General features: G+C 43.2%; 1 protein-coding gene across 1 annotated transcript; it reads right to left on the reverse strand.

Moving 5' to 3' along the window:
- Positions 1 to 102: 102 nt before the first annotated feature.
- LOC306916594 (NACHT, LRR and PYD domains-containing protein 12-like) lies at positions 103 to 23,104 on the reverse strand. Its single transcript, XM_079494531.1, has 15 exons — positions 22,966 to 23,104; positions 21,050 to 21,182; positions 20,134 to 20,212; positions 18,116 to 18,208; positions 15,351 to 15,434; positions 11,366 to 11,550; positions 9,233 to 9,291; positions 7,943 to 8,942; positions 7,450 to 7,508; positions 5,276 to 7,133; positions 4,820 to 4,993; positions 4,320 to 4,493; positions 4,085 to 4,240; positions 3,232 to 3,278; positions 103 to 777 (listed from the first exon to the last, which is right to left on the reverse strand). The coding sequence occupies exons 6-15, from the start codon at positions 11,530 to 11,532 to the stop codon at positions 197 to 199; spliced, it is 4,275 nt and encodes a 1,424-aa protein (XP_079350657.1). The 5' UTR covers positions 11,533 to 11,550; positions 15,351 to 15,434; positions 18,116 to 18,208; positions 20,134 to 20,212; positions 21,050 to 21,182; positions 22,966 to 23,104; the 3' UTR covers positions 103 to 196.
- Positions 23,105 to 23,118: the final 14 nt, after the last annotated feature.

Below are 23,118 nucleotides of genomic sequence, written 5' to 3' on the forward strand. Positions count from 1 at the left end.
CATCATGCCACATAGGCTCTGGCCTGACAGCGTGTCGTGTGTTCGAGTCCCGTTCATGACGACCTTTGCTGCGTGTCTCTCCCCTTCTCCCTCTCTCTCTCTTTCCTGTCCATCTTCACTAATAATAAGAATTATCAATAAAGGCAGAAAAGCCAAAAGCTAATCTTAAGAAAAAACATGTTGACCCTCGGGGGTCTCAACCTGTGGGTCGAGACCCTGTCCTCACAGCCTGTCTGTCCTCACACAGAAACACAGAGGAGTCATCATCAACAGAGAACCCAGCGTAGAGAGGTTCAGTGAATGTGTTCTGGAAGGTGTACAGGTGTGTCAGAGTGTCCTCTAACACTCTGTAGAAGGACAAAGTCCCAGCGGGACGGTCCAGATACACTGCTACTCTGTTGGAGCCAGAGGGACGGATAGGAAGGAAAGTGTCCTTACTATTGTGTATGACAGAGTAAACGTTACCATGGTGACCAACTCTACAGAACAGACTCCAGGAATGTTTATTCCATCCAAGCACACAGTCCCAACCCAGTCCTTTCCTACCGATGTCTCCGTCAGTCACTCCTATCACAACCGATCCACTGAACTCTATCTCACTGTAGCAGCGTTTATCAAGACTCTCTTTACTCAGAACCTGAGGCCTGTACTCAAACCTGTCAGGATGATCACGATCTGAATGATCCTGAAAATCATCCCGTGTCACCTTCCTGTTGTTCTCAGACAGAATGAGGGATCTGCATGCTGTGTTTGTGTCCAGTGTGAGACGCTGGAAATCTGAGAAAACAACACAGTAAACATTAAATACATCATGCACTGAGCAAAATGCATGCACGCACGCACGTACGTACAAACCAATATTGAACCAACATTAACACAATCATTGTTAAAAGCATATGCAATGTCAGATGGGTCAGAGTAAACTCTAGTTGATGACTCTAGTTGATCGACTCCCCAGGTGGTTTTGATGTTGTTTGAAGCCTCATTGAATGAAAAGTCTGAAAAGTACTTTTTCTTAGCAGTTCTAACAGGATGAAGATGAATTTCTTATACAACCTATTCTTAGCTTTCAGAGACTTATGGAGATCTGGTGTAAACCAGGGTTTTCTAAATGCACATTGCTTTTTTACTGACAAGAGGAAAGCACCTGTTGAATACTTTAAAAATGACTGATATGCTTGTTCAACATCCCATAGGATGTCATCAATCAGCTTCTCAAACCGGTCAACATTTATTTTGTTGTGGTTAACTGAGGGTTTTGATGAGAAGTGAAACACAGGATAATGGTCAGATATATCAGAATGAAAGACACCAGATTTCCATACATTATTAAGAGAGTTAGTAAATATGTTGTCAATAAGGGTTGCAGATGAGGAAGTCACTCGAGTAGGTTTAGTAATTAAGGCGTATAAGGAGTTTGCATACAGAGTATTCAAAAATGCTGCAGTGAGTGAAGAGGACTCACTGTTAAATAGACTTATATTGTAATCGCCCAAGAGGAAACATACTTTTAACCTGACTCCGCCAGATGGGGCAGCAGAGAGTACACTGGGTTCCCCCCTCCTGCTCCCATCTGGGAACTCTCAGGCAGAATTGATGCCCGGCCACAAAACGGCCTGGCTGCCCCAGGCGGAGTCAGGTTAACATACTTTACCTTCTCGGTTAATTTTGCCCAGGACACATGCAAGACTAGAATTTAAATGTTCAATGTTTGAGTATGGGGGCTTGTACTGTATATGCAGCCTATGACAACATGCTTACCATTACAAATGTCACAAGAAGAGGGTATTTCAATAAACAGCGATTCAACATCGTGACTCTCAGAGTTGAGTGCTAGATCATCTCTATGTTTGAATTGATATTTATTGTGTAGGTATACGGATACACCTCCACCAGATTTAGCCATTCAAGACAAAAAATGAAAAAGTGCCTCATGATTTTTTAGAGAGACTACGGATGTTTAAATGAAAAGTAGAGAACTGCTTTGTTTGGGGCTTTGGAATATAGCTTTGGAAGTAGTATTGATTGATTGAAAAATGTATTAACAGTTTGTAGAATTACAGTACATTTCAAGCACAAACTCAATACAAAGGCTGTTAACTGTGAGTGGACGACCCAATTAAGCATTACACTTGTTTCCAATAGGGTCCACAATGTTCAATTCATCAAAAACATTTAGAGACGTACAAATAGACACTTCTATATAGACAAAGGACAGAACAGGAATTCATCATAAAGGAGGTAAAAAGGGAAAAGAAACATATACAGTGAGGGAAAAAAAGGGGTGGGCGGTGGGGGGGATTCACGTTCAGCTCCGTTTTTTTTTTTTTTGATTGATTGAAGAATTTATTAACAGTTTCCAGAATTACAGTACATTTCAAGCACAAACTCAATACAAAGGCTGTTAACTGTGAGTGGACGACCCAATTAAGCATTACACTTGTTTCCAATAGGGTCCACCATGTTCAAATCATCAAAACATTTAGAGACGTACAAATAGACACTTCTATAGACAGAACAGGAATTCATCATAAAGGAGGTAAAAAGGGAAAAGAAACATATACAGTGAGGGGAAAAAAAGGGGTGGGCGGTGGGGGGGATTCACGTTCAGCTCCGTTAAATTGTTTGTTTTCCTTGGAGGAGCTGCGTTGGGTCCCCAAGTCGGCTCCGTGGCCGTACCTTGAGTTGGCTGTGTGGCCGTGACCGTCTCTTGTGTTGTCCTTGCGTTGGGTCCCCAAGTCGGCTCAGTGGCCATACCTTGAGTTGGCTGTGTGGCCGCGACCGTCTCTTGTGTTGTCCTTGCGTTCGTGTTTGAGGAATTCCGATTTTACAGGGGCCAGTTTCGAATTGCAGCCGTCCGTAGGTGCCCTTTGAGAGCGGTTTTGAAGGAGTCAAGGGATTCGCATGTCTTAATGACAGTTGGTAGGGCGTTCCACATTTTGGTGGCATAGGAGCGAAAAGAATTTAGTCCCTTGTTTGTGCCGAATCTGGGTTGTACATGGTTCGTTGCACTCCCTCTGGTGTTGTGTAGACTATGAAATGGATCGATACTAAAATAGTCACATGATAGTGACTCAGCTAGGAGTTAAAGAGCTAAAGAAGTTTGAATCAGGATCAAGAGGGTCCATACATATATAGTCACTACGGATGAAGTGGTTAAAACTAAAGCTAAGATGACACAGATGTGTTCCAGGTCTTAATTGGGTTAGACAGACAGACAGACAGACTCACTTGTAAGGAGTTGAGGTTTAGTCCAGTGTTCTCCTCCATGATTCACACTGTAGGAAATAGAACAACAATGAATCAAGTCAAAACCTCTGCTGCTTAATGTCTCACACCAGCCTGTTTTAGTCCCACAAAATATTTACTAAACACATTTTGTCATCATTCTCCCACAGACTCTGTCCAAACAAGACACACATTGGTACACCATATCTCTATGGTCATGTGATTAAGACGCATCTCTCAGATGTTGATAAGATTGAGTGTCTCGTTTTGAACAACATGCTTTAAATCATGAACGATTGCCTGTGAAACATTGCTGGCCCACAATAAGCTACCCGGCGGAGACCTGTGTTCTGAGGAGCACATGTTTCTAGTTGAAATAAATGTTACATTTATACAGCGCTTTTATACAAAGCGCTTTACATAATTACATTCACCCGTTCTCACACGCACACACACACACACACACACACACACACACACACACACACACACACACACACACACACACACACACACACACACACACACACACACACACACACACACACACACACACACACACACACACACACACACACACACACACACACACACACACAGCATTACATTCACCCATTAAGCAATTAGGGGTTCAGAGGACACTTCCACATTAACTCTCTGGGGGAGCCCACAGGGATCAAGCCGGGAACCTTGCGGTTCCCATCTGGTTGTTCTACTGGCCACTCTACCGCTGACCCACTGCCACCCCTGTTTAAACAGTCTAGATACTTCTATCTGGACTTTATGGGTCCGCCTGGCCAGCCAGTTAACATTCTACACTGCACTGACCAACATGGACACACTATAGTCTACTCACTTGACAGTCTCCAGTGCAGCAGACAGCTTCTTCATAGCAGAGTCTCCTAAGTGGCTGAAGTTCAAGTCCAGCTGTTTCAGCTGGGACGAGGGGTTGGAGGTCACAGCTGAAGCCAGATAAGAACAGCCTTCCTCTGTGACTCCACAGCCTGACAACCTGCAGAGAAATACACATTTAACAAAGTGCTGTTGATGTTCAAGTAGAGATCCACACAGAGAGAACACACATTCTTTACCTCAGGATCTGCAGTCTACACTGTGGACTCTTCAGTACAGCAGAGAGCTGGAGCAGTTGTGATTCCTGCAGGCAGATGAAACTGAGGTCCAATTCTCTCAAATGGAGACGATCAGAGCTGAGAGCTGAGAGCAGGACTTCAAATCCTGTCTGTGTGATGGTACAGCCAGCAAGTCTGTAATTACACATGCAATATCTGGATTGAATATCAGACTTTTGGAGTAATGACCCCAAGAGATGGAAAGAAAAGGCAGGCACATATTGTAATTACTGTACCGTAGAATTGATAATGATAATTCCCTAGCAGCCATGATGGATCACTTATTGTAGTTACGGTACCGTAGCATTGTGATGTGAGAGTGCGAACTAGACAACTCAAACTCTGACCATATTATTATTCTAATCAGTGCGGGATACCATGATGTCAACTTTATTCACACTCTTCTTATTATAATCAAAAGATAAATAATACAACAGAACTAATCAAAATAATAATCTGACCTCAGTATCTCCAGTTGACAGTTTGGACTCTTCAATCCAGCAGTGAGCAGGTCCATGAATGGATCCGTTATGTCATTATAACTGATGTCCAATTCTCTTAGATGTGAAGGATTAGAGCTGAGAGCTGAAGCCACAATCTCATATTCTGCCTTTTGGAGGCAACAGCCAACAAGTCTGAAAATGTAGATTATGTAAAATCAGTGATTATCAACACAGATTAGATCAAGTTCATGTTCAAGGAAATTAACTATAAAGTGTAAAGTAAATGCACAATCTAGTTGGTCAGATATTGACAGGTCATATAAGAACAGGGAACCAGAAAACATAAAGGTGAAAGACACATAATCTGAATTAATACTACAGTGTAATTTGCATCAGTTTCATTTTAAATACACTTACATTTTATTTAAATAATTTAAATAATAGTAGATTGATTCTATTCACATGACTACTAACCGAGCCTTTCTGCTGTTCCTCACAGCTGGGATCAGACTGTTTCTCCCCCATAGTGATGGTGTGTTGTATTGGTCGAGGTCCAACTCCTCCAGAACCTCCTCTGACGTCAGCAGCATGAACGCCAGAGCTGAACACTGGCTCTCAGACAGTTCTGTCTTTGATCCGTCAGCTGACTTCAGGAACTGTTGGATCTCCTGATGTACTGAGTGGTCGTTCATCTCCATCAGACAGTGGAAGATGTTGATAAATCTGTCAGGAGAGAGACTCCCATCTTTATTTGTCATCTCCTTCAGGTTGTTGATGACTCTCTGGATGCTCTCTCGACTGTTCTCTGTGTGACCCAGCAGGCCTCCTAACAGACTCTGGTTGGACTGCAGTGAGAGGCCATGAAGGAAGCGGGCAAAGAGGTCCAGGTGGCCGTTCTTACTCTTCAGGGCTTTTGCCATGGCTCTCTGCAGGAAGTCCTCCAAGGAACTGACATCATCTCTCAGGAATGTCTTCAGTACCTTCATGTTCTTCTGTGTGAAACAGTGGAACAGGTAGACTGCAGCCAGGAACTCCTGGATACTCAGATGAACAAAGCTGTAGACCTTTCTCTGAGATTGCACAGTCTCTTCTTTGAAGATCTCTGTGCACACTCCAGAGTACAGCGCGGCGTCTTTCACATTGAAACCACACTCTTCCAGGTCTTCTTGGTAGAACATGACGCTGCCTTTCTCCAGATGTTCAAACGCCAGCCTGGCCAGCTCCAGAAGAACATCCCTGTCAGTCTCCCATTTTCTTCTTTCTCTGATTCTCTCTTTTTTGTTTTTTTTCTTTTTCTTTTCTTTTCTTTTCTCCTCATGAGTCTCGTCATACTTCATCTTCTTCCTCCTTATCTGGAGCCACATGAAGTGGCTGAACATCCCAGTCAGGTTCTTGGGCAGCTGTCCTGTCTCGTCTGTCTTAACCAGGTCCTCCACAACGGTAGCGGTCATCCAACAGAAGACTGGGATGTGACACATGATGTGGATGCTCTTTGATGTCTTCACGTGTGAGATGATCGTGCTGGCCAGCTCCTCATCATCACTGAACATTTTCCTGAAGAACTCCTCCTTCTGGGGGTCTGTGAACCCTCGTATTTCTGTCACCATGTCAACGCATGCAGGAGGGATCTGATTGGCTGCTGCAGGTCTGGTGGTTATCCAGAGGAGAGCCGAGGGGAGCAGATTCCCCTTGATGAGGTTCGTCAGCAGCACGCCCACCGATGATGTCACCGTGACATCAGAGACGACGTCATTGTTGTTGAAGACGTCAGAATCGACGTCAATGTTCTCGAATTTTAGCGGAAACCTGCTTTCATCGAGACCATCGAAGATGAAGCCAACTTTCCAGGCAGCGAGCTGCTCTGCTGTGACCTTCTTTAACGTTGGATGGAAAACATGGATCAGTGAGAGAAGACTGTGCTGCTCAGCTCGGACCAAGTTCAACTCCCGGAATGAGAAGGGAACCAGGAGAATGATGTCTTGGTTCTTCAAACCTCTTGCCCAGTCCAGAGCGAACTTACGCACAGAGAATGTCTTTCCGATGCCAGCGATGCCATTGGTCAGAACTCTGCTGCTGGGTGTGTCTCTGCCAGGGAGGAGGGTCTTAAAGACGGCACGGCACTTGATTAGGACGTCATGAAGGGTCTTCATGTTGGAGGCGGTCTCAAGCTGCCACACCTCATGTTGCTGATTAACCCCTTCACTCCCTCCCGCTGATAGGTGGAGGTCTGTGTAGATGTTGGAGAGGGAGGGGACTTCAGTGACGTATGTCACACCATAAAGACTGTCCAAAGTGACCTTATAGACCTTTAAATCCTCCTGCAGACTGACACCTGATATGAGAAGACAATTAATACATGTTAAACATTATGCTTCAATCATAACTTTACATTGAACATAACATATCATTAAAACAACTATGTATATATCCTCCAGAAAATCTACATTTGTAAAAGAAAAAAAAGAAGAAAATTGGCTAAAATAAATAACATTGGATCATTTTTTGTAGTCTAAGTGTATGTGTTTATCATCGGTATTTGGACATTGACACAGGAATACGATGTGTATATTAAATCTGATGAGTCTGCTGCTATTTAAACATTTCATTCATTGAAATAAAATGTTAGTGTAAAATGTGTCCAGTCTTACTGTCTCCACTTGTGGTTTGACTGAATGTCTTCTGTCCAGGTGTGTTTCTGAATGCATCTCTGTGGAGATGAAGACAATAGAATATAGATACATATAGATGAAGACAATATAGATAATAGATAGTTTAATATATAATAGAGCTGGGACTCGATTAAAACAAATAATCTAATTAATTAGAGGCTTTGTAATTAATTAATCTCGATTAATCGCATTTTAATCGCATATGAATATTCGACCTGGGAACAGTGAGAAACATTTCTTTCAAATGGATTTTTGTATATCAGTGAATCAATGAATATTGACTACATAAGCTTAAGCAATAAAACATTGTATTATTTTTTTAATTAAGGTGGTACGCTACTTAACCAAGACCAACAGATAAGTGCAGGTAGTCTATATGAATATTCAAATGTGCTTTACTTGGGGGGCATGAGAAAACAAATAAAAGCTACTGTATTAGTCAGTCTCAGTCCTGTCAGTCTCCTCATCATACTTTGTCTTCGTCCTTTTTATCTGGAGCGACGTGAAGTGGCTGAACATCCCGGTCAGGTTCTTGGGCAGCTGTCCTGTCTCGTCTGTCTTCACCAGGTCCTCCACAACGGTAGCGGTCATCCAACAGAAGACTGGGATGTGACACATGATGTGGATGCTCTTTGATGTCTTCACGTGTGAGATGATGGTGCTGGCCAGCTCCTCGTCATCACTGAACATCTTCCTGAACAACTCCTCCTTCTGGGGGTCTGTGAACCCTCGTATTTCTGTCACCATGTCAACGCATGCAGGAGGGATCTGATTGGCTGCTGCAGGTCTGGTGGTTATCCAGAGGAGAGCCAAGGGGAGCAGATTCCCCTTGATGAGGTTCGTCAGCAGCACGCCCACCGATGATGTCACCGTGACATCAGAGACGACGTCATTTTTGTCGAAGACGTCAGAATTGATGTCAATGTTCTCGAATTTCAGCGGAAACCTGCTTTCATCGAGACCATCGAAGATGAAGCCAACTTTCCAGGCAGCGAGCTGCTCTGCTGTGACCTTCTTTAACGTTGGATGGAAAACATGGATCAGTGAGAGAAGACTGTGCTGCTCATCTCGGACCAAGTTCAGCTCCCGGAATGAGAAGGGAACCAGGAGAATGATGTCTTGGTTCTCCAAACCTCTTGCCCAGTCCAGAGCGAACTTACGCACAGAGAATGTCTTTCCGATGCCAGCGATGCCATTGGTCAGAACTCTGCTGCTGGGTGTGTCTCTGCCAGGGAGGAGGGTCTTAAAGACGGCATGGCACTTGATTAGGACGTCATGAAGGGTCTTCATGTTGGAGGCGGTCTCAAGCTGCCACACCTCATGTTGCTGATTAACCGCTTCACTCCCTCCCGCTGATAGGTGGAGGTCTGTGTAGATGCTGGAGAGGGAGGGCACTTCAGTGACGTATGTCACACCATCAAGACTGTCCAAAGTGACCTTATAGACCTTTAAATCCTCCTGCAGACTGACACCTGATATGAGAAGACAATTAATACATGTTAAACATTATGCTTCAATCATAACTTTACATTGAACATAACATATCATTAAAACAACTATGTATATATCCTCCAGAAAATCTACATTTGTAAAAAAAAAAACATTGGATAATTTGTTTTAGTCTAAATGTATGTGTTTATCATCAGTATTTGGACATTGACACAGGAATACAACATGGATATTTAATCTGATTGAATCTTCTGACATTTAAACATTTCATCAATTGAAATAAAATGTTAGTGTAAAATGTGTCCAGTCTTACTGTCTCCACTTGTGGTTTGACTGAATGTCTTCTGTCCAGGTGTGTTTCTGAATGTATCTCTGTGGAGATGAAGACAATAGAATATAGATAATAGATAGTTTAATATACAGTATATATATACAACAGGTCGTTTCGAGGAAGCAATCTGATTGGTTGAAACAGCCTTCTTGCCGTGGTTCAAACGAGCACCACTCCACACCTAATCAAAACAAAGAATTCAGCTGCTCTGTTCTCCCAGAGCGCAGCAAACTTGGTGGCTAGGCTAGCTAGTTTCTTGGGACATTTGTGGCTGTAGTGACTTCATCTGTCATTAAAAAAATATGTTTTTTCAGCGATTTTCTTAGTTTTAAGGTTGTATAATTGCAATATTACACTAGAGGGGGTGGCTTAACGTCATTAATGAATGCCTGCGATGCTGCAGGAACGAGCCCGCAGGGCGAGTTCCGAAAGCAACGCAGAAACCACCCCCTCAAGTGTAATATTGCTAAAAACTATACCACCTTTTATTAACTATAGAATATAGATAATAGATAGTTTAATATATAAACTATACCACCTTTTATTAAACGTTCTTTATCATTAGGTCTCATTATACAAGTAGAAGAGAACACAACATCTTGGGTTAAAACTAAAAGACAATGTTGCTGTTTTATTTATTATTATTATTAGTAATATTATTAATATTATTATTAGACCAAGGTTCATGTTTTAGGTTATTAGAGATTGTAAAAGATGAGTGTTAAAACATTTTCATTTGCCGTTTTATTTCATTTTAACCTCTGTCATCCAGGGAGTGTGAGTGTGTGTGTGTGTGTGTGTGTGTGTGTGTGTGTGTGTGTGTGTGTGTGTGTGTGTGTGTGTGTGTAGTTAGCTGAACCTCTCCCGTCCAGGGAGTGTGTGTGTGTGTACAGTTTGGCTGCCATCAAGCCAACGGTGCCGGAGATTAGCTGGTCTCAGATGGAAGGACTGACAGACGGACAGGGTGTAAAACATGGTCTGGACTCTGGACCATTCAGTCAATCGAGAGCCAGTTATACCCCGGCATTGATACATATCTTCATTACGTCACTCTCGAAATCAGTATATGCACCACGGCATACGCATCAAAGCGCCGGAAAAAACACCTTACTTGCACGCTCTGCTTGCGCAAGTAACAACAGAGACAGTGAATAACACTACTAGAAATAATAGTAAGTAAATAACAGACAGTAAAGCATAACAGTAGCTTGTATTCCATGCAGTGCAATGGAATGATTTGACCAAGGAGATAAAGACGAGTGCCTCTCTAAACACTTAAAACTTAGGTCAGGATTGAGAAGGCGTTTTTAGAATCCTAAATGGGTTAAAACTAAAAGGTGTCTGTTGAATTGAGCAATTGTAACAGTTATCTCCTTAACAGTTAGTTCGCCAGCATTTATTGATACATTGTGATATAATTCACGCCAGCATTTTTCCCTGTTCAGCTCTTATTTCCCGACCGGAAGTGATGAATTTATGATAGGGTGTGTGACGATGCAAGATCTCTTCCTTGTTTACCGTCCGGTCTAATGGAACGCAACACAGAGTCTGCTCGTTTTGACCAAAAATGCCATCTAAGGACTAGGAGATACAGGCGATTGAAAGAAACCCCTGCTGGCGTAGTCAAGTTGTGTCTCTATAGTTATGAGTTGCTTTTGTTGTCTTGTTGTTTTTAGTGAACACAATGGAAACAACCCAATAGTTACATCATAACCGCTATAAACAACCATTAAAGTCCATAGCCTTGGCTGGTGACTGGTTATTGATTATTGGGCTCTAATATACAAACATTAAAGACCAAAGGCTTGGTTGCCACATGACGTAATTTCAGAAAGCCATGCATTGGAGGGGCTAGCGCCCCCTAGCGGTCCTCAACAGTTGAGAAATGGGGTTGCGTAGCTGGGTTGTGTCTGACGGCAACGTTACGTATAACTCCATCAGAATATCTCAGTCTGACGCAACAGGTCGACTCGCAAAACCAGAGTACAAAGTGTGGATCAAATATCAATCAATATTCTGTCAAAAACATTCTTTAATGTACCGTTTAGCTGTGGAATGACATTGTTTCTTTCTTTGTTTTATTGTTGTGTATATTGTACAGGAGGATTGACATACTGTGTATCAGGAGGTCCAGGTTCATTAGTGAAGTTAGGAGGATGTGAAGACCAGTCACTCTTCACAGACAGAAGGCTGGGAGTTGGAGACTGTGGTCCGTCAGCTCCATCCTCCTCTCTCTGTGGTCTGTCAGCTCCATCCTCCTCTCTCTCCCCAGAATCACTCATCTTTAGTCTCTATGACACCTGCCAATCAAGATGAAATGAATGAATGTAGATGAAAACAAAGCAACTACCAGCAGCCAAAAAGACAAAATTGGACAAAGAAGATGGAGATGGATCGGGCACACACTGCGCAAGGCAAGGCAGCCTATACCCCAGTAGGGGTGTCAGGTACCAGCCTATACCCCAGTAGGGGTGTCAGGTACCAGCCTATACCCCAGTAGGGGTGTCAGGCCCCAGCCTATACCCCAGTAGGGTGTCAGGTCCTAGCCTATACCCCAGTAGGGGTGTCAGGTCCGAGCCTATACCCCAGTAGGGGTGTCAGGTCCTAGCCTATACCCCAATAGGGGTGTCAGGTCCTAGCCTATACCCCAGTAGGGGTGTCAGGTCCTAGCCTATACCCCAATAGGGGTGTCAGGTCCCAGTCTATACCCCAGTAGGGGTGTCAGGTCCCAGCCTATACCCCAGTATGGGTGTCAGGCCCCTTGTCAACAGCCTATACCCCAGTAGGGGTGTCAGGTCCTAGCCTATACCCCAGTAGGGGTGTCAGGTCCTAGCCTATACCCCAATAGGGGTGTCAGGTCCCAGTCTATACCCCAGTAGGGGTGTCAGGTCCCAGCCTATACCCCAGTATGGGTGTCAGGCCCCTTGTCAACAGCCTATACCCCAATAGGGGTGTCAGGTCCCAGTCTATACCCCAGTAGGGGTGTCAGGTCCCAGCTTATACCCCAGTAGCCTATACCCCAGTAGGGGTGTCAGGTCCCAGCTTATACCCCAGTAGGGGTGTCAGGTCCCAGCCTATACCCCAGTAGGGGTGTCAGGCCCCTTGTCAACAGCCTATACCCCAGTAGGGGTGTCAGGCCCCTTGTCAACAGCCTATACCCCAGTAGGGTGTCAGGTCCCAGCCTATACCCCAGTAGGGGTGTCAGGTCCCAGCCTATACCGCAGTAGGGGTGTCAGGTCCCAGCCTATACCCCAGTAGGGGTGTCAGGTCCCAGTCTATACCCCAGTAGGGGTGTCAGGTCCCAGTCTATACCCCAGTAGGGGTGTCAGGTCCCTGCCTATACCCCAGTAGGGGTGTCAGGTCCCTGCCTATACCCCAGTAGGGGTGTCAGGCCCCTTGTCGACAGCCTATACCCCAGTAGGGGTGTCAGGTCCCAGTCTATACCCCAGTAGGGGTGTCAGGTCCCAGCCTATACCCCAGTAGGGGTAAGTAGTGAAAGGTCCTGAAAGATACATAACGTCAGTCTTACCCAATACCCAATCTTTTTGTTTTAGGAACACAAGGCTGCTGTACTTTATACCTCATACTAAGCATTAAAGTATGTATCCTTCTACTACATCCATTCACTGTAGTAGAAGGAGGCGCGGGGAAACCACAGATATGTCGTCTCCGCCTACAAGAAATATGTTGCCTGCGACCATGAGACCCGTTTCTGAATCGGTCTATACCCCAGTAGGGGTGTCAGGTCCCTTGTCGACGGCCTATACCCCAGTAGGGGTGTCAGGTCCCAGCCTATACCCCAGTAGGGCGTCAGGTCCCTTGTTGACACCCCTTGTTGACAGCCTATACCCCAGTAGGGGTGTCAGGTTCCATCCTATACCCCAGTAGGGGTGTCAGGTCCCAGCCTATACGCCAGTAGGGGTGTCAGGTCCCAGCCTATACCCCAGTAGGGTGTCAGGTCCCTTGTTGACACCCCTTGTTGACAGCCTATACCCCAGTAGGGTGTCAGGTCCCTTGTTGACACCCCTTGTTGACAGCATATACCCCAGTAGGGTGTCAGGTCCCTTGTTGACACCCCTTGTTGACAGCCTATACCCCAGTAGGGTGTCAGGTCCCTTGTTGACACCCCTTGTTGACAGCCTATACCCCAGTAGGGTGTCAGGTCCCTTGTTGACACCCTTGTTGACAGCATATACTCCAGTAGGGTGTCAGGTCCCTTGTTGACACCCCTTTTTGACAGCCTATACCCCAGTAGGGTGTCAGGTCCCTTGTTGACACCCCTTGTTGACAGCCTATACCCCAGTAGGGTGTCAGGTCCCTTGTTGACACCCCTTGTTGACAGCCTATACCCCAGTAGGGTGTCAGGTCCCTTGTTGACACCCCTTGTTGACAGCCTATACCCCAGTAGGGGTGTCAGGTCCCAGCCTATACCCCAGTAGGGTGTCAGGTCCCATGTTGACACCCCAGTAGGGTGTCAGGTCCCTTGTTGACAGCCTATACCCCAGTAGGGGTGTCAGGTCCCAGCCTATACCCCAGTAAGGGTGTCAGGCCCCTTGTCAACGGCCTATAACGAAACTTAAAACTAAGGAGGGTTTTGTAGGTACCCTCACAAAAACATACAGAAATCCTGGTCTCTAAAACTACCTCCCCCTGGCCAGACGGGGCACCTGATGGAGGGGAAAGGAACTGGTCGGAATAACGTGTTCCTTCCACGCGCTACGTCCGGCCGGGGAAACTCCCCCTGTCAGGTGAAAAGAAGCAGCTTGGACTCCTCATTCATAGAAGGAGGCATGAGGTAAGTCCGCTGCCCCCCCAGGTTGGCAGAGGAAATGTAGCGCCCAGCATTACATTAGATAATTGGCACTGGGTGAAAAAACTGGGTTGCAAAAATTGTGGGATAAAAAAAACAACTAAGGTGGACCTTAGAGCATTTGCAGTGGTTGCTCCCACTTTGTGGAACGCCCTGCAATTTGCATTAAAAAAAAAAACATCCGTCGACGGTTTTAAGAACCGTACTTATTTCGTAAGGATGTTATGTCATGACACTACTTGCACGTCACTGTTTTGCTTTTCTATTGTTGTTTTGCCTTGTTGACCAATAGTCTGTACAGCACTTTGTAACATTGTTTCGAAAGGTGCTCTATAAATAAAATGTACTTACTTACTATACCCCAGTAGGGGTGTCAGGCGTAAGTAAGTAAGTATTAGTATAGTACTTATACTTAGTAGTAGTACTAGTAAAACCTCTTACCTTAGATCAAAGTGTAAGCTTCAGTTAGTAGTAGTACTAGTAAAACCTTTTACCTTAGATCAAAGTGTAAGGTTCAGTTAGTAGTAGTACTAGTAAAACCTCTTACCTTAGACCAAAGTGTAAGCTTCAGTTAGTAGTAGTACTAGTAAAACATCTTACCTTAGATGCTTCAGTTAGTAGTAGTACTAGTAAAACATCTTACCTTAGATGCTTCAGTTAGTAGTAGTACTAGTAAAACCTCTTACCTTAGATGCTTCAGTTAGTAGTAATACTAGTAAAACCTCTTACCTTAGAAGCTTCAGTTAGTAGTAGTACTAGTAAAACCTCTTACCTTAGATACAGTGTAAGGTTCAGTTAGTAGTAGTACTAGTAAAACCTCTTACCTTAGATCAAAGTGTAAGCTTCAGTTAGTAGTAGTACTAGTAAAACCTCTTACCTTAGATCAAAATGTAAGCTTCAGTTAGTAGTATTACTAGTAAAACCTCTTACCTTAGATCAAAGTGTAAGCTTCAGTTAGTAGTAGTACTAGCAAAATATCTTACCTTAGATCAAAGTGTAAGCTTCAGTTAGTAGTGTAGTAGTAGTAGTAGTAGTGCTGCATTGTATGTAGTCATAGCACTTCATAGTACATATGTACAGCATAGTATTGTATATATGTATAGTTTATATGTATAGTGTCATATGTTCTAGTTACGTTATTAGCTTACGCATGTTACATGATAAATGCATTTTATATATGTGATGTATTCCTATGTTTTTTGTTCTTGCTTAATGTAAATCGCTCTGGATTAAGAGCGTCTGCTAAATGCCTAAATTGTAAATTGTAGTAGTACTAGTAAAACCTCTTACCATAGATGCTTCAGTTGTGTCGTCTCAAATCAGTCCATTGTTGTTGTTGAGTCTCAACGAGGTTGTTTCTGAGAAGAACTCAATCTGTAGTAGAGAGAAGAACTATATATATATACTCTATGGAGAAGAATGACCGAGAAGAACAAGGAAGTAAAAAAAGGGAGGGGGAAAGGAAATCACACACACGCACACACGCACGTGTGTTTCCTGTTAAGTCACTGTTGTAATCTAAATACTGGACCCTCGTCTGGTTCTGACAGACAGGTAGTGTTCGCAGGCTGGGTGGTGTGTGACAATCAGGGCCGGTTCTAGGGGGGGGGGCAGGGGTGCATGGGCATAGCCCACCCAAACGTGCGTCCTGCCCACCCAATGTGGGTTTGTTCGATATGGTGATAAATATCGTCGGGACGATACAACGTCTCTAGAGATACGGCTTTTTAGAGTTATCGTTTCCATCACGATAAATTCACTCCATCAGATGCAGCGCATGCACGTTCTATGATGTGTAATTTATACTTCTGCAGTACGACGGTTTCGTTCACCAAAAATAACAAATCTACAAGCTAACAACGCTTCGCTACTGCACCGCAATGCAAGGCATTGTTGAATACGAGACATCTCACCCCGGTGAGTTGTCTTCACTTTTTGACATGTCGGGGTGAGTTGTCCGGACAGCTCACCCCGGACAGCTCACCCCGGAAAGTGAAGACAGCTCACCCCGGAAAGTGAAGACATCTCACCCCGGTGAGATGTCTTTACTTTCCGGGGTGAGCTGTCTTCACTTTCTGACATTGCGGGGTGAGTTGTCTGTACTTTCCGTGGCACCCATTACAGTAGGCATAATTCAATTTCGGATCTAACTATCGGTTCCTACAGACGTGCGCAGTCACGGCTAATTATTTATTTATTTAACAGTAAAATCCGGTGAAACACTTGTAAGGAGTAGAGCGTCTCTCTCTCTCTCTCTCTCTCTATGCAGCATTGAGGGGGGGGGGGTCGTTTGTGGATAATGTTTGCGCTTCAAAGGCAGAGTCTGACGGCTGTACAAAGTTGCTAATTAGGTCACATTCTCACCTAATACTTCGGTAGACTCAAATGCGTATGGGCGGAGAATTTGGATTCTTGCATATTTAATTTGATGCGGTTTGCCTTCACACTGGCTGTGTCAGGCGCAGCAAGGAAACGTAGCAGGGAATTTTATCAATGTGTTCAGAAGCCGATGTTAAAAAATAGACATTTCACGTAAAGTGAGAGTAACGGATGCAGTGTGTCGTCGGAGACTTACTGTGTGTGTGTGTGTGTGTGTGTGTGTGTGTGTGTGTGTGTGTGTGTGTGTGTGTGTGTGTGTGTGTGTGCGCGCCACTGTTCTTTTTTTGGGGCACATGAACGAGGCACAGCGGAGACGGGAGCGCAAAATGATCCGAAGTTTACAATAGTATAGATAGCCTACTCCCAGAGTCCCATTGATGATCCGATCACAATTATTATGCATATTCCATGTTAGCTATACAGTTTATAGATCATGCTGAGCTAAACATGTGTTTTCATTTTGAAGTATTTATATTTAAACAAGATGAAGAAAGTCTCCACTCGGATCCCCACACAGTGACAGACAGACACGCACGACAGACAGACAGAATATTCTGTACACTGCAGTGTTTTTTATGTGTTTCCTTAAGCAATAGATTAATGTGCTCGTCCTCATATTTCGATGAGGGCTTAATTCGGTCTCCTTATTTGACCACGTCACATGATAACGGGACATCTTTGCACTGCGTAAAATGAATATCCCTTCTCCGTCTCCAACTGTGTTTAGCTCCTTATCCGCCACATGATAGTTTGCTTCATTTCCTTTATTTGCTACGGATTGCATTCCCACCTGCACCGAATCGAAATCAAGTGCGCTTGGAAGCGAAGTGAAACCCCCGTTTTTGGGAGGAGTAGAATGCGGTTCTTTGCTGCGCATTAGGATTCGAATGAGCCTTCACACCTGCCAAACGAAGCGAACTTTCGGACAATGCGCAGCAGGATTCGTTTGAATCGCAGTAAAGCTTTCTGGTGTGAATGTCACCTTAGACGCACAACGGACGCATGATCAATCAATCACAGTTCTAATAGGCCTATACTGACTGAATTACATCTGAATAGCATTAGCATGTGAGAAAAGTGACAGCCATCTGGAGTAACCAAATTGAGAGGGGTTCAGTTCACATTTCTTCAGAAGTTTGCACACACACACACACACACACACACACACACACACACACACACACACACACACACACACACACACACACACACACACACACACACACACACACACACACACACACACACACACACACACACACACACACACACACACACACACACACACACACACACACACACACACACACACACACACAATACATACTATATAAAGTGCTATGGCTTGGTGCCTTGTATGGTTTCTGCCGCCATCGGTGTATGAATGTGCGTGTGAATGGGTGAATGTAATGCACAATCTATGTAAAGCGCCTTGGATAAAGGCACTATATAAATGCACCATTTACCAGTTTCGAATTGCAGCCGTCCGTAGGTGCCCTTTGAGAGCGGTTTTGAAGGAGTCAAGGGATTCACATGTCTTAATGACAGTTGGTACTTGGTAGGGTGTGATCAATGTACATAAACAAATATTCTGTTTTCCGTAGTACACTACAGAGTTTCGCTAAAGGTGTAAACTCAGGTCAGGCCATAATACTTTAATTACAATTACTACTCACCCAGTCCACAACACTGTTCCTCACAAAGACATCATAAGTGCCTTAGGGTCTTTCAACATCAATGATGGATGGACATGAAGTGCTCCACCCCTCCTGTCAGTAAATACAAGAAAACACAAATGCATTACAATACATACATTTATATATTCTATTTCTGGCAAATGTGTGCAACTGATTCAAGTGTTGCTCAAGGAATGGGATTATTAAACCTAGTACAGTAATGCCACAGTAAAGCAGTGCCAGTGATACATAGTGATACATAGTGATACATAGTGATACATAGTGATACAGTGCCAGTGATACATAGCACACATTTGTATAGGACTATATGTACAGTAGTATACAAATACCTAAAAGGCTATGGGGGCTGACTTCCCAAAGAAACATGAATTATTACACCTCCAGGTGTGAAGTAGAAGTACAGTACTGAATTCAAGTGGAGTAAAGCATGCAGTAGCATACTACTAGTATAATTTCCACTACTGCTAACATGTATAAACATATCGTTTTCATATGCCAGCCAAGCACTAAGAAAGGTAGATTTGCAAACGGGTACACGCTTTATACTGTGTACTGTACACAGTAAAACCATGATTTGCTGTGTACAGTACAGAGTGTTAAATATGCATGCGACAGTGACGCCTGGTCTTATGACTGATGATAAAGCGATGATAAAGTACGTTCAGATTATAGGGTAAGCACAAGAAGCCATTCTGATGCAGAAAAATTAAATTATGTTGTACAATGTACATAATGAGGTGATGAACAACATGTTTAGAAAATAGGAACGCGTTCGGGTACAACACTGTCCCTCCCTGTGTCCGAGCACGAAAATAGCGTTTGTTCACCACCAAGTGTCACTCCACAGCCTAATACAAAGACACACACAGGCCAGGGAGGAGGGCTTGTACAGTACAGTACAGTAGAGCAGGGGTTCTCAACCCGTGGGTCGCGACCCCTCGGGGGGGGGTCGCCAAATTATTTTAGGGGGTCCCCAAATTATTAAAAAAAAAAGATTATTTTTTAAATTTTATTTTCACGATTTTTCAAAAATAGCAGACCTACAAGCTCGTAGCGGCTATTTTTCAATAGCTAAATTATAACAATGCTTAAAACACCAAAAGGGGTTCCCGCCCAAAATGGTTTAAGGTTATTGTAGCAGTCAATTTATATTGGGGGTCGGGAGGGGGCGGGGCGGGGGTCCCGAGACGTTGCCAAAGCATTTCCGGGGGTCCCCGGCCAAAAACGTTGAGAACCCCTGCAGTAGAGTACAGTACCACTCACTTCAGACAGCTCAGATTGTTGTTAAATTAAGAATTCTTGGTAACCAATGTGCTATTTCTCTTATTATTAAAGGACCACTACCACAACCTCACTAATAATCATGATAAAATGCACAATTTTTTTCTACTCAGTCTGTGTCTCATAGGAGGGCTGTGGGCAGTTTAGAAACCGTCCTTCAGTGACATCATCATTAGGCAGATACGTTTTTTTTTACAAAAATGTTTAGATTTTCATTATCGTGAGAACGATGGCTTCCATTTTCGCATTGCAACTTTTCAGGACTAAAATGCCTGCAGTTTCTATTAGCTTGTATTCCCCATCGATGATGTCACTGGAGGACAGTTTCTGAACTGCCCACAGCCCTCCTATGAGACACAGATACCTATTATATGACGATAGGTTGAAACGTGGTGAAGTGGTCCTTTTAGCAGGCACAACTTAACAAAATAAAAGTGTTCTTTGTGTATATCATTTGCTGTGATTTTTTTTGGAGGGGAATATTTGTGAAACATTTTATTTTCATACAGTATTGGTTGGTTGGGAGGGGATCCGATTTGTATAAGCTTGCCTTGGTTTGACTGTACTAAACAGGCATAGAGCCCCGCTCTCCGCTGCGTGGTCCGCAGCGACCGGACCTTAGTCTTTTTCAAAAATGATTAGTGGACCTTCAGCATTTCTAGTTGAGGACCTCTGGGCTAGGCCTTTTAGCGAGAATAGAGGTACATTTTCTTTACCTTGTAGTCGATCAACTGCTCCGTCTTTTTCCAAGGAAGACAATGAGGCCTCTTCTCTATGGGACTCAATGCTGTGGTCCTACAAACACATGAAATGAGATTGTACAGTACAGACATCACATTCACTATATCCATACATTTTCTTTGGTCTTCCTCTAGGCCTCCTGCCTGGAAGTTCCAACCTCAGCATCCTTCTACTGATATACTCACTGTCCCTCCTCTGTACATGTCCAAAGTAAACCATCTCAGTCTGGCCTCTCTGGATTTATCTCCAAAACATCTAACATGCACTGTCCCTCTGATGTACTAGTAGTTCCCAATCCTATCCATCTGTGTTACTCCAAGAGAGAACCTCAACCTTTTTGTCTCTGCTACCTCCAACTCGGTTTCCTGCCTTCTCCTCAGTGAATAGTTTTAATCACATTTTAGTCACCTGGAATGTTTTAGTGTTAGTCTAGTTTTAGTCGACTAGATCTACAATTGATTTAGTCGACTAAAATGAATTTTGGCGGGCCTTGATGCCATCGTAAATCGTAATGGCTGATTTTACACTTTCTGAAATCTTTTGCTATTTTCAGCATACAACCAAGTGTAAAATGACTTATACTGGGTCTCTTGTCCACTAGTCCATTCCTAACATTTGTCTAGTTTTTATTTGTTGACAAAATTGTCAATATATTTACTCTTAGTTTTAGTCATCATAGCTTAGTTTTCATTTAGTTTCTATTTAGGTTTCGTCAGTGGAAAAAGGTAGTCGACGAACATTTTCCATCTTAGTTTTAGTCAACGAACACTGGTCTAAAAACCAATGAACCATACAAGATAGCTGTCTGTAACATAGCTGGTCTCACCATCGTCCTGCACACCTTCCCTTTCATTCTTGCTGATACTTTCCTACAATACTTCAAGTACTTACCTTATTTAAGACCCCAAGAAGTGTCTCGTCAAGTTTCTTCCCTACAGCTCCCTTCTTGGGTGTATTGGTCCAACTTCCCCAGGAATGTGTACTGCAGCGCTTTAAGGGTGATTCTCCAGAACACTTCCTCGATCTGAGACAGAGAAAGACATACAAATTAATTAGAGAGACAGGCCATGCTTAGTTTCAATTTCAACATATGCCAGACTGAACAACGAACGCTACCTTGTCAGAGGGAGTGCTCGAAATGTTCGAGGGGGTACACTAAGTGTTTTTTTTACAGCTATTTTATGTAGACTTATAGCATTGTATGTAAACAGCACTATCTCTCTATATTATATATATATATATATATATATATATATATATATATACATACATACATACACATAGTTTAATATTATAGATATTCCACTGTTATGTTCTTAGCTTACGTATGATTCATGATAACTACATTGTATGTATATGATGTATTGCCATGCTTTTTGTTCTTGCTTAATGTAAATCACTCTGGATTAAGAGTGTCTGCTAAATGCCTAAATTGTAAATTGATTGCGTTGTTAAATCTGGAGTTGTGGTCTCCTCTTCAATGCAAGTATGAATGTTACCTTGAATTGCAGTTGTAGACAGACACCAGTTTGAATAGCATACTAATGAAATAGTGTGCTTTAGAACACTGCATTACTATGCCATCTTGGGAGTTAAGCATTAAACAAGTGAGCTTGTAGATGGGATAGTTTTGACAAAGTGTAGAATACTAGGAGACCTAGAGCTCCAAAGAAAACTGAGAACCTTGTGTGCATGTGAATGCTTAGTGGTCTTTACCTGTGTGACCGCTTCTGTGACTTGGTGACCAGTGAGCATTCGTTTTGCACAAAATACACTCCTTCAGCTAAAAACGTCATGACAAATGTGATGAGGTCAGCACATTTTGGGCACAAGTGGCTATGGCTGTTTTTAGCCCAAGGAGTGTATTTTGTGCAAAACGAATGCTTGAAATGGATTCAGAATCATGAAAACCCCCTAGTTTGACATGTCACATGCAAAAGGAAAGTTTGACATTTTTGCCAATGTTTTATCCAATGTTCACATGTCCAGCAGAATGTGAACAAAACAGTGAGCTTATTAGTTTGCCTTGAACACAGCACCAATATCATTTCCAGTGGTCCCCAGCCAAATGGAGAGTTGACCGTGTAAAATGAAACCAAATGGACATGGTTGATTTGGCCCGGTTTCATTTTACACTCTCAAGAGTTAAATTGTTGTTAAACATCTGCATTACTGAATTTACAAGAAGTCTATACAATTAGAGAATGTGGAAGAATTATTACTTTGATCAACGTTTTTGCCTGTGATAACACATACCATACATTCCACATTGGCTTAATTGTGGTGGACATTTGTCAACATTCCATTTTTGCCACGGACATACAAAATGACTAAATGAGTGGACAAAAATATTACCAGAAACACATGAATAGATAGCCCTGACCATAACAAATGTGTAGTGTTCGAATGGAACCAAATGGACCCATGTCTTTGCAAATAAAACATTTGAGAAGCACTACTAGACTACTAGTGGACTCCTAATGTGCCATATATAGTGTCATAGTAAATAATTCTCGTACATATTCTTCACCAGTATTAAAGTGGGTGTTATGATCAAAATAAGAACATTATAATGGTGTGTAAAAGAAAATCAAACATTTATTGCCACGTTCATTGTTGGTGAACAACAACACTAGCTACACTTCAGTGGCTGGAAGAGTGAAAGGCAACAGCCCCGGCCCGGCTATTAATGATCTTAAATACATTTATTTTAGATCGCTTTTTAGTAATAGTACAACATAAACATTACAGAGACTTTAGTTGTCACTGAGTAATACTTTAAAACAGTTGTCATTTTGCATACATACCTAAAATGTCCGATATCCGCGGCGCTCTCGTTGAAAACAATGTACTTCAACTCCAGGCTGTCCCCAGGGTGTCCCTAATCAGGCTCTCCATGAGAGTGCAGCTGTGCGCCCGAGCGCTTCCGGGATCACGTGACCGGGCTGTTCTGTGCCCCC

The sequence above is a fragment of the Electrona antarctica genome, assembly GCF_951216825.1.
Source record: "Electrona antarctica genome assembly, chromosome: 23".
NCBI lineage: Eukaryota > Metazoa > Chordata > Actinopteri > Myctophiformes > Myctophidae > Electrona > Electrona antarctica.

What these genes read in the sequence shown, in the direction of transcription:
- LOC306916594 (XM_079494531.1), bottom strand. Translation starts at nt 11,532, where the DNA reads ATGAGTGATTCTGGGGAGAGAGAGGAGGATGGAGCTGACAGACCACAG. An exon ending in TGTCAACTGGAGATACTGAG is followed by an intron (nt 4,494 to 4,819) that starts GTCAGATTATTA and finishes GTGTAATTACAG; the next exon opens with ACTTGCTGGCTGTACCATCA. An exon ending in GCTGCACTGGAGACTGTCAA is followed by an intron (nt 3,279 to 4,084) that starts GTGAGTAGACTA and finishes TATTTCCTACAG; the next exon opens with TGTGAATCATGGAGGAGAAC.